The sequence below is a fragment of the Chrysochloris asiatica genome, unplaced genomic scaffold, assembly GCF_000296735.1.
Source record: "Chrysochloris asiatica unplaced genomic scaffold, ChrAsi1.0 scaffold00107, whole genome shotgun sequence".
Classification (NCBI taxonomy): Eukaryota; Metazoa; Chordata; class Mammalia; order Afrosoricida; family Chrysochloridae; genus Chrysochloris; species Chrysochloris asiatica.
Genome location: NW_006408625.1, coordinates 3318218 through 3330266, shown reverse-complemented (window position 1 = coordinate 3330266; position 12049 = coordinate 3318218). Strand labels below are relative to the sequence as shown.

At 40.3% G+C, this 12049-nt stretch overlaps 1 protein-coding gene across 2 annotated transcripts in view; it reads right to left on the bottom strand.

Moving 5' to 3' along the window:
• Positions 1-12049, bottom strand: part of LOC102830995 (chromosome unknown open reading frame, human C9orf3) — a 541746-nt gene that overhangs the window by 151073 nt on the left and 378624 nt on the right. For both annotated transcript variants that reach the window (XM_006867634.1, XM_006867635.1), the window contains one exon: positions 188-248. In XM_006867634.1, coding sequence (XP_006867696.1) covers positions 188-248 — 61 coding nt within the window. The remainder of the gene's footprint in view (positions 1-187; positions 249-12049) is intronic.

Sequence of the window (12049 nt, the reverse complement as noted above, 5' to 3'; positions counted from 1 at the left end):
TGAACCTGTATAGGATTTCTGAGGCTTAAATCTTAACAGGAGCAGAGGGCCTCACCTTTTTTCCATGGAGCAGCTGGTGGATTCGAACTGATAACCTTGAGGTTAGCAGTCCAACATATATGCCATTGTCATGACTGATATGTTAAGTAACAAGCTTTACTATCCTAAACAGTTGTCTTTAGTGTACCTTTGGTATTCCGGAACTCTCAAGCCAGTCTTGCAAAATGTTTTCAACAGACAACTCCAGCCTTAAAAGAAAAAAAAAAAAAAAAAAAAGGATTAAAAAGCTATGGAGTGGACTCTGGCAAGATGGCAGACTGGGCAGACACATTACACAGACCCTCTACAACAAAGAGGTGAGAGACGAAGTGAAACAGACACAGATGAAAATTCGGGAACCCTGAACTTCAGAGGAAAGTTTACAGAAGAAGATTGAGTGCTTGCTGGGAGGAGAAGTTGAGCAGTCAGTCTCCCTTTTTCCCTGTCCCTTCTGTTTTCCCATGCTCCCCTGGTGACCAGAGTGGTGGCCAGCTCCCACCCTCATCCTTCCCCAGCACAGACCCTGCTCTTCCAGAGTTCAGAGCCACGTGATTGGGAGACAAGCCAGTGTGAGGTGGGGGTCTGCTTCACTTCTTTGGTGCCTGGATTCAGGTGGGCTCAGCTCTAGATCTATAAAACTTGAAGAGTCACCAGGCCAGCATTTAACCAGCCCCATGCCCCAGCTGCTCTGTGGTCCTAACAGACACTGAAACTAGCTCCATCCAGGGCCTCCATGAACTCAGTTCAGATTGAGTGCCCTGAATATAAGGTATCACCAAGGCCTATAGGAATCCCATCTAGGGCCAGGAACACTGATGCACCCCTCCCACACTCTCCTCGTAAGCTCCTGGGCTTGTAGAAGCCCTCCAAAGTTCTCTCCTTACCAGGTCCAACAGCTGCACTTTTGTTTGGTTTTGGGGTTTGGTTTTTAATTTCATTGTTTTTGTTTGTTTATTTGTTCTCCTCCTTCTACTTCTTTTGAATTTTATTCTTTCTATCTCTTCTTTTGATTTTCTTTCTTTTCTTCTGTTTCTCATTTCCCCTCTACTTTTTATCCCCCTTTTGATCTTTCATTACGACTCTTTCTCTTTCTTTTTTTCCTCATCTTCCTTCACCCTGGTTTTTCTAAGTATTAAAAATGTATTCCTTTTATTTCCTCTCATTTTTTTCTCTTCTATCGATCCATTTTCATGTCCCTCTTTTTTCTTTTTAGTTATTCTTAAATGTTTTTTGGATTTCTTCCATTCATTGTCTCTCTTATTTTTCTCTTGTCCCATTTCCCTGTCCCTCTCCTGTCTTTATACTTATTATATTCTCTCTTTTTTTTGCTGCCTTTTTAAAATTTTTTTTTCTTTATTATTTTGTCTTTTCATTGTTGCTTCCTTGTTTATTTGTTCTGTTTTCTTTTCTTTGTGTGTGTGTATGTGAGGGGTTTTTTGTTTACCAACCAATAGGATACAGTAACCATGCCCATACGGCCCAGCTACAGCCATACCCTTTTTAGTTCTACCCACTGGGAAAGAGTCAATACCAGCTCCTAAACTACCCGATCAGTGATAGACAGCAGCCAGCATCAGCCAAACCCACCCTAAACTGAGGAGCATGAATAGCAAACAAGAGCAGTGTAAATACTTCCACTGTCTACGTTTTCTAATTCCACCCACAGAAGACAATTGGTGAGAGCCTAAGAACAAATCAACATATGTTGTTGTTGTTGTTAAGTGCCGTCAAGTCGGTTCTGACCCATAGCGACCCTGTAAAGGGTTTCCGAGGGTATAAATCTTTACGGGAGTAGAAAGCCTCATCTTTCTCCTGTGGAGTGGCTCATAGTTTTGAACCGCTGACCTTAAGGTTTGCAGCCCGATTCATAACCACTACGCTACCAGAGCTCCTATGATCAATTAAATATAAATGTAATAACTTCACAATGCCCTGGAGACAACAGACAATTTTAGTTCATATGAAGAAACAAGAGTGCAAGACGCAAACAAATTACCAAACTCAAGGGCCAGAAAACATCTCTGAGGATGAAAAAATAATGGAACTAAATGAAAAAGATTTCAAAAGAATGATATTTAGATACTTTCAAAGGCTTGACAGAAAGAGGAAAGTAAGGAGAATATAGAAAATAACTTTAAAAGAATTCAGGGAAACATTACAAGGACAAACAGAAAAATAAATACAAAGTTTAAAACAAAGAAAAACCTGCAATTATAAATCCAAAAGATTAATTCTAAGATTTCAGAAATGGACAATACATTGAAAGGGCAAAGGAGTACATTGGAAACAATGGAAACCCTAATGAGAGCACTTGTAGATAAAGCTCACAATAATAGTACGCTAGAAGAACAATCAGGAAAAAGAGTGAAAAATTACAAATAACGCCTAAGAGTTATGTAGGACACGATGAAGTGGATCTATTTATGGGTGACTGGAATTCCAGAATAAGAAGAGTTAATAAAAAGCATACAGAAAACTGTCAAAGAGTTGTTAGAAGGAAACTTCTTTAGCATCATGAAAGACAAGAAGATACGCATACAAGAAGCTGAACAAACTCCAGACAGGATAGATCCCAAAAGAAAATCATCAAGACATATCATAACCAAACTTTCCAAAATCAAAGGCAAGAAAACATTCCTGAGAACAGCTCTGGAAAAACAAAACGTTGCCTACAAAGGAGAACTAATAAGACTGATTTCTCTGATTTCTCAGCAGAAACCATGAAGGCAAGAAGGCAAAGGGATGACATACACAAAACTCTGAAAGAAAAAAATTGCCAACCAAGAATCATATTTCCACAAAGCTAGCCCTCAAATACAAGGCAAAATTAGTACATTGATAAACAGAAATTAATGGAACTTGTAATGACCAGACCAACTTTACAAAAATCCTGATGGGTATTCCTTGGACTGAGAACCAACAACAACAGACAACAACCTGAGATTACCATACATGACAACATCACCCAGAACTCAATCCAGCTATAAAAGTACTTAAAGTAAAATTTACCTACAAGACTGAAAACAGGGAAACAGAGATATCAATGTATAATGAAGTCAGCTACAAAGCAAAAAGAGGAAATAATGCAGATAAAGAAGTTCCACATGGCAAGGAAGTCAAGTAGATTTCAAGATAAAACAGACTGTTTTAAATAGGGAAAAAATTATTAAATTATAGGAAAATCTATAATTTAACCTGAAAATGAATACATCTGCACATCAAAATTAAAAACAGAGGACAATCAGAAAGATTTAGTAAACACTAACAAAACAGAAATGGAAATGAAAAGAAAACCCATAAACAAAATGAACTCAGTGCAAATAATTATGTGGAACAAGGAAACCAGCAGTACCACACACACGCAAAAACAAAAACAAAACACAGTAAAATGACAGCAATCGATTCATACCTATTGATAATTATCTTTAATATAAATGGATTAAATGCACCAGTGAAGAGACATAAAGAGAAGAATGGATAAGAAACCTGGCTCCCGTCAATACAAGAGACATCAAAAGGATTAATACACCCGAAACGTTCATCACCGGAGGAATGGTTAAACAAATTTTGGAACATACACAATGGCATGCTATGCAACATTGAAGAATAGCAATGGATCTGCTAAACACCTCACAACATGGATGAACCTAGAGTGCCAACATTATGCTGAGTGAAATTAGTCAATCACAAAAATACCAACATTGTTGAGACCAATGTTGCAAAAAGGTAAGAAAGTTTTTTCTTAATAAAAGAAACAATCTATGATGGTTCTGGGGGGGAGGGAGGAAGGACAATTATTCAGGGACTAGAGGGCAGACCTGGGTGACAGGGTAGGCAATACACAACAATAGGGAGGTAAACAGAAGAAAAATTAAGGGAGCGGGAGACACAGGAAAGAATGCAATACTTAATAGTGAATGGAGATCAATACGGTTAAAGGATGGTACACGGAGGGGATTGCAATCATTGTAATGAAGCAAAATATATGATTTGCTTAATGTAAAACTGATGATATGCTTTGTAAACCTTCACTCAATTCATAATAAAAAGGTTTTTGTGTTTTTAAAGAAAAAAAGCTATGGGCCAGTTTATTATACAGAAACATTATCAGCATCAATCTTCATGAGAAGGACCTATCCTTTGGAGAGAGAGAAACACTCCTCTGAAGTGGGGAGGAGAACCCAGAACATTCAGGTCAGCTTCTCTTCAGTTAAAAGCAATATGTACAGTAAAACCTAAAGATCGGGAGCCTACAATAATTGGTGTCTTTAACACTTTGTAAGGAACTTCTGGTTTAGAAAAGTCAATTCAGGGAGAGCAAGGTGTATTCATAGGTAGTAATTCAAAACGGAATCAGAACATGACAGCATTTAGTACACCACTGTGAAATTTGAACTTGATATAGTATATTTGAGCTTTATAAAATGTTATAGTTCCCAAGGAGGGTGGGGGTTGGGGCTGAAACTAGCAAAAATAATACAAACGATTATGGAGCTCAAGAGTGGCAAAGACGCATGGTGCATGTGTGGGTTCCACTGCTGCTGTTTGAAAGCAAGTCCACAGTTGACTATATTTGAAGTACTCTGATTGTTTGCGACATCTGATCCTTAGTCAGCGGAAATCCTTGCAGTTTAATGGTCCACAAACTCCTTAAAATTACTAACTGTTCAATACATTTAGGATCAAGTGACCTTGGGTTGTATCTTCCTGTTTTCTGTCCACTAATGAAGAGGGAAGCAAATTGCCCCCAGCCTGGCTTCTTCTGGGTCATTCCAGCTCATGCCTGCACCTCTGCTTATAGAGGGGCCTTAGTGGCCCCTCTCCCAGACTCCCCCTCCCTGTCCTGCTTGCGATTGAGACAAATTTGATTACTGGACATATTTGATTCCTGGCTCCTCCTGGGATGGAAGATTTCTGCAATCAGACCCATGATTTACTCCCCTCTTCAAACCCAGCAGAACACTTCCCAGCTGAAAAGAGGATCCCATAAGCAGATAGTTGCTGTTGTTATTGTTAATGAATGAAAACACACTTCGCTGTTGACTCAATAAAATGCCTTCCTGAGGAAAGGGAATAGTTTTTGTTTAGGAGGCATTAAGTTTATGTTAATGGTAGTGTAACAATTTGGCAAAGGATTTTTTTTTCCTTTTCATTTTCATTGTGAATTGTGTGATAGTTTACATGGGAGAACATCTTGGAAAAGGATTTTAACAATGGTAACAAAACACAAATAATTTAATCAATGTCACTGAATTGTACATATGGAAATTGTTGCAGAGTGAAGGTTTTGTTGTATATCTTTTGACCACAATTTTTAAAAGTATTCCTTTTCAAAATAATGATGACTTTTCCCAGTAAGACATTTCCAAGGGCTAAACTCTGGATCTTTATCTACTTTATAGATTACATTATATATTATAAGCTGTTATTGTTAAGTGCCATCAGCTGCTCTTCAGAAACTCTTCAAAGGTTGCTATGAGTCAGAACTGACTCAATGGCACTGAACAACAACAACAACAACAATACTACATTATATATATATATATATAGTTACAACACCATAGTGTTGTAGGATAAGCATTAGACTGCTAATCACAAAGTTGGTGGTTCAAACCTATGAGCCTCTCCCTGGAAACCCTATACAGGATTGCTATAAGTCAGAACTGACTCAGTGGCACTTAACAACAACAACAACATTAATCTATTATATATTAGGACTCCTCATGTGGTGCTCTGGTAGCCTAGTGGTTACGAATCGGGCTGCGAACCTTAAGGTCAGCAGTTCGAAACTACCAGCTGCTCCACGGAAGAAAGATGAGGCTTTCTACTCCTGTAAAGATTTACACCCTCGGAAACCCTGTACAGGGTCGCTATGGGTCGTAACCGACTAGACAGCACTTAACAACAACAACAACATGTGGCCAACAACATGTGGTGCTGTAGGATCAGCACTGGATTGTGAATCACACAGTCAGCAGTTCAAAGCCACCAGCTGCTCCTCCGAAACGTTACACAAGGTCGCTATGAGTTGGAACCAACTTGATGGTACTTGTTGTTGTTGTTAAGTGCCGTTGAGTCGACTCTGACCCATAGTGACTCTGTTTAGGGTTTCCAAGGAGCAGCTGGTAAGCTTGAACTGCCAACCTTGAAGTTCAAACAGCTTTGCAGTCTGGTGCATTAACCCACAGCGCCACACCAGAACTCCTGATGGCACTTAAGAAACAAAAAATATTATATATCATATACTGTGAGCTGGACTATTAACCACAAGGTCAGCAGTTTGAATCTACCAGTTGCTCTTTGTGAGACAGATTACCACCTCGGAAACCCTATACAGAATCACTATGAGTTGGAACCAACTTGGTGGTACACAACCATTACCACCACTACATTATGTGTTATATATGTTGTTGTGAAGTATCGTCTAGTCGGCTCCAAATCATAGTGACTCTGTATTATATGCTAAGTTGTATATTATACATAAGGAGCTCTGGTAGTGCAGTGATTACAAGTTGGGCAGCAAACTGCAAGGTAAACAGTTCGAAACTACCAGCTGTTCCGCGGGAGAAAGACGAGGCTTTTTGCTCCCTTAAAGATTTACAGCATTGGAAACCCTGTACAGGGTCGCTATGAGTTGGAACCGACTCCACAGCACACAGCCACCACCATATTATATACATATTGTACATATTATATACATATTATATACTACATTATATATGGAGTCTTGGTGTGGAGCTGCAGGATAATACATTGCACTGCAAGGTCAGTTTGAGCCACGAGTTCAGTGGTTCAAACCCACCAGCTGTTCCTCGTTAACCCTACACAGGGTCACTATGAGTCAGAACCTACTTGATGGCACTTAACAACAACAAATATTGGATAATACATTATGTAGCCACTGACTGACTATGAGTTTGTTGTACTGTGACAGCTTGTGTGTTGTTGTTGCTGCATTTCATGTATCACATGGGAGATAAGTTTCAGCGGAGCTTTCTAGATTGATAGACCAGCCAGAAAGGTCTCTACTTTGGTAAATTAGTCAATGAATGCCTTATAGGACACTACAGAAATTGCCTGACTTGCTTGTTTTAGACACACCATCCTGAGGAGGACATCATGCTTGGTGAAGTTGAGGGCATGGGGGTCTTTGGTAGGGTGGATGGACTTGAACATGCCAGTGATCTTGAGGATGACACAGAACCAGGCACTGCCATTTGTTCTGATGTGCATAAGGGTGCCATGATTTGGAGTCAACTTAATGGCAACTAACAACAGCAATATAAAAGGAGGCTTCAAAATGTGTGTGGAAAAATCCTATTATCTTTTCATTCAGTTTTTCCATGAACTTTTTGAAGCCCCTTCATACATATACGTATCCACTCCCTTCCTTTTAGAATTGTACAAGAAGTTGGGAAGATACTGTGTTATCTGCATTTCATAACGAACTCGAAGACCAAGTGCTCCCTAACCTCATGGGGGTGGACTACTGACTGAGAAGGAATGAGGAAAGAAGGATTTGGCTTGGGTGGGTACAAGGAAGAGAAGAAAATGGATTTTCCCTTCCTTTTCTCCCCAGTGAGAACTGAATGACTAGAGAACATTTTGTCTTCTGTTTTCTCCAGGGCAAAACAAAAGGTTTATGTTTTTTTTATTAAAGAGTCAATGGTTACTATTCCAAAACTGGAAAAAAAACATATTGGAAAAGAAGGATTATGCAGAGAATATATTCTGTGTTCATCTGTGGGGAGACTGGGCAGGAGAAGGTGAGAGGAAAGATGACTTCCTCTGAGGGCTGTCTGCTCACGGGTCCATTAGGTTCCAGACTCAGTGAATCAGTGGACATGGCTCTGATGAAAGGCCAGGGACCACCATCACTGGGTCTTGCTCTCACAGCTTCTTTACTGTCGGTTAGCAGTGTCAGTCTCTGTGGGAATGGCCGAGTCCCTGTGTAAACTGTGAGTATAGATACATGCGCATGCATGTATGTGGATGCCCCTATGTGTATATGGGTACATGTGTGGATGCCTTTGTGTGTGTGCATGGATGTGTGCCTCTGTGTGTGAATGTGTGCATGGATGTGTGTGCACAAGAAAGAGGAGGAAGCTTTTCAAGCAGCTTAGATCCAGATCCCTGGCCTCTCTTGAACGTGATGTACAAGTGTCTTTCGTTGGCTACAAGGAGAGGGCCTAGAAATGCCCTTCACTGGCTGAAGTGATCTGTAAGGAGGAGGACAGTGGACTCAGTGGGATGATGAGAGAGAAGCTCTAGTGAAGGAAGGGCAGAGAAGTAAGAAATTGGTCTCTGCTTTAAATCAGGGCAGACAACTTACAGTACTAGCAAAGCCACCACAACTCTTGAATTCTGGGGCACCTTGGGGAAAAAGGAAGGGAAGTTGGCCCCACTACCGAGTAAACCATACTCTGTGAGGGCATCTGCAGTAGCAGATGGAGTGGGTTAGTCTGTATCTATTTCAAATGAGAACAAGTCCTTCGTCAAACAAGCTCATCATTAATGTAAATTACAAAGCCTATATATTTTATGTAGACTTTCAACAAACTGATGCAGCACTGGAGGCACTCACTCATCAATGCCAGGAAATTTGGAAGATAGCTACCTGGCTGATTGACTTGAGGAGATCTGTATTTATGTCCATTTCAAAGAGAGGTGACCTAACAGACTGTGGAACTCATCAGACATATCATTAAACTCACATGCAACTAAAATTTTGCTAAAGATCAATAGAAAACGGCTGCAGTAGCACATTGAAAGGGAAGTGCCAGAGGTTCAGCTGGATTCAGACGAGGACGTGGAACAAGGGACATCAGTTCTGTCAGATGGATCTTAGCTAAAAGCAGAGAATACCAGAAAGATGTTTGTTGTTGTTAAATGCCGTCGAGTCAGTTCCGACCCATAGTGACCCTGAACAGGGTTTCTGAGGCTGTAAATCTTTACGGGAGCAGAAAGCCTCATCTTTTTCCCGTGGAGCAGCTGGTAGTTTCGAACTGCGAACCACAAGGTTCGCAGCCCGATTCATAACCACTACACTACCAGAGCTCCTTGTGCTTTATTGACAATGCCAAGGCTTTTGACTGCATGTATTATGACAAGCTATGGACAACTTTGCCGAGAATAAGTATTCTGAAATACTTAATTAGATTCATAGACCAAGAGGCTGTGGTTCACACAGAACAAAGGAACACTGAATAGCTTAAAACTAGTAAAGGTGGTGCAAGGAGCTCTGGTAGCGTAGTGGTTACGAATCGGGCTGCGAACCTTAAGGTCAGCGGTTTGAAACTACCAGCTGCTCTGCGGAAGAAAGATGAGGCTTTCTACTCCCGTAAAGATTTACACCCTCGGAAACCCTGTACAGGGTCGCTATGGGTCGGAACCGATTCGATGGCACTTAACAACAACAACAACAACAGTAAAGGTGTGCACCAGTGTTGCATTCTTTCAGCAAACTTATTCAATCCATATGCTGAGAAGGTAATTTGAGATCATATGGATTATATGAAGAAGAATTTGGCAACAGGATTGGAGGAAAACTCATTAACAACATGCTGTATGCAGATGATACAACTTTGCTTGCTTGAAATACTTACTGGTGAAGATCAAAGACCAGAGCCTTCAGTATGGGTTGCACTACATGCAAAGAAAACAAAAATCCTCACCACTGGAGCAATAAATAACATCATGATAGATGGAGAAAACACTGAAGTTGTCAAAGACTTCATTTTGCTCAGATCAACCATCAACACTCATAGAAGCAGCAGTCAAGAAATCAAATGACATATTGCACTAGGCAAATCTGCTGCACGAGATCTCTTTAAAGTGTTTAAGAGCAAAGATGTCAGTTTGAAGACTAAGGTACACCTGAAGCAAGCCATGGTATTTTATATAGCCTCATATACACATGAGAGTTGGACAATGAATAAGGAATACTGTAGAAGAATTGATGCATTTGAGTTATGGTGTTGGTGGAGAATATTAAAAGTACCATGGACTGAAAAAAGAACAAATAAATCTGTGTTGGAAGAAGTACAGCCAGAATGCTCCTTAGAAGCCAGGATGGTGAGACTTCATCTCTTGTACTTTGGACATATTGTCAGGAAGGACCTGTCCCTGGTAATGGACATCATGCAAGGTAAAGTGTTGGGTCAGCAAAAAAGAGGAAGACCACCAATAAGATGGACTAGCATTGGGTTCAAGCTTAACAAAGATTATGAGGATGGCATAAGACTGGGCAGTGGTTCATTCTGTTGTGAAATACTGAGTCAGAATTGACTCAACGGCACCTAACAAAAACACCATATACTTTATTTGAAACTAAAACGATTTCACATCTATTTAGACACAGGTAGGGAAGTTTCCTTCCATTGCTTCTTTTCCAGCCAAAACAGTACCCTCCCTAGTGTTCTGTGATTCCTATCACCTATTCTTCAGACCGGAGTCCTGGTGTGGCACTGCAGGATCATGCACTGGACCATAAGGTTGGTTTGAACTGCAAAGTCAGCAGTTCAAACTCACCAGCCACTTCTTGGAAATCATTTACAGGGTCGCTATGAGTTGAAGGAAAAAGTCAAAATGGATGTCAGAAGAGACACTGCAACTTGCTCTCCAGCATAGAGATGCTAAAGCAAATGGAAGAAATGAGGAGAGCCAAGAGCTGAACAGAAAATTCCAAAGATCAGCTCAAGAAGATAAAGCCAAATATTACAACAAAATGTGCAAAGATCTGGAATCAGAAAATCAAAAAGGAAGAACACACTCAGCATTTCTCAAGCTGGGTGAACTGAAGAAAAACCTCAAGCCTCGACTTTCATTATCGAAAGATTATTTGGGCAAATTATTGAATGAAGATGGAAGGAACACACAGAGTCACTGTACCAAAAGGAAATGGTTAATGTTCAACCGTTTCAAGAAGTAACATATGATCAAGAACCAATGATACTGAAGGAAGAAGTCCAAGGTGCATTGAAGGAATTGGCAAAAAACAAGGCACCAGGAATTGATGGAACAAAAATTGAAATCTTTCAAGACAGTGAGGCCGCACAGAAGCACTCACTCATCTCTGCCAAGAAATTTGGAAGACAACTATCTGGCCAACTGATTGGAAGAGATTCATATTTGTGCCCATTCCAAAGAGAGGTGACCCAATGGGATGAAGAAATCATCGGACAATCTCTTTGATATTCCATGCGAGTAAAGTTTTGCTAAAGGTAATACAGTAACGGCTATAAGCATACATTGACAGAGAACTTCCAGAATTCAGAAGCCGGATTCAGAAGAGGCAGTAGAACGAGGGACATCATTGCTGATGGTCCGATGGTCTTGGCTGAAAGCAGAGACTATCAGAAAGATGTTTACCTGTGCTTTACTGACTAGGCAAAAGCTTTCAATTTTGTGGATCATGACAAGCTATGGACAACATTGCGAAGTATGAGTATTCCAGAACACTTAATTGTGCTCATGAGGAATCTGTACCTGGACCAAGAGGCAGTTGTTTGAACAGAACACGGGGACACTGAATGGTTTAAAATTAAAAAAGGTGTGCGACAAGGTTGTATTCTTTCATCATACTTATTCAACCTGTATGTTGAGCAAATAATCCGAGAAGCTGGGTTATATGAAGAAAAACATGGCATCAGGATTGGAGGAAGACTCATTAACAACCTGAGATACGCAGATGATATAACCTTGCTTGCTGAAAGTGAAGAGGACTTAAAACATTTACTGATGAAGATAAAAGAGCACAGCCTTCGGTATGGATTACATCTCAATGTCAAGAACACAAAAATCCTCACCACTGGACCAATAAACAACATTCTTATCAACGGAGAAAAGATTGAAGTTGTCAAGGACTTCATTCTTCTTGGATCAACTATCAACACTCACAGAAGCAGCAGTCAAGAAATCAAATGACGTATTGCATTAGGCAAATCTGCTGCACAAGACCTTGTTGAAGTGTTGAAGAGCAAAGATGTCAGCTTGAGGACTAAGGTGTGCC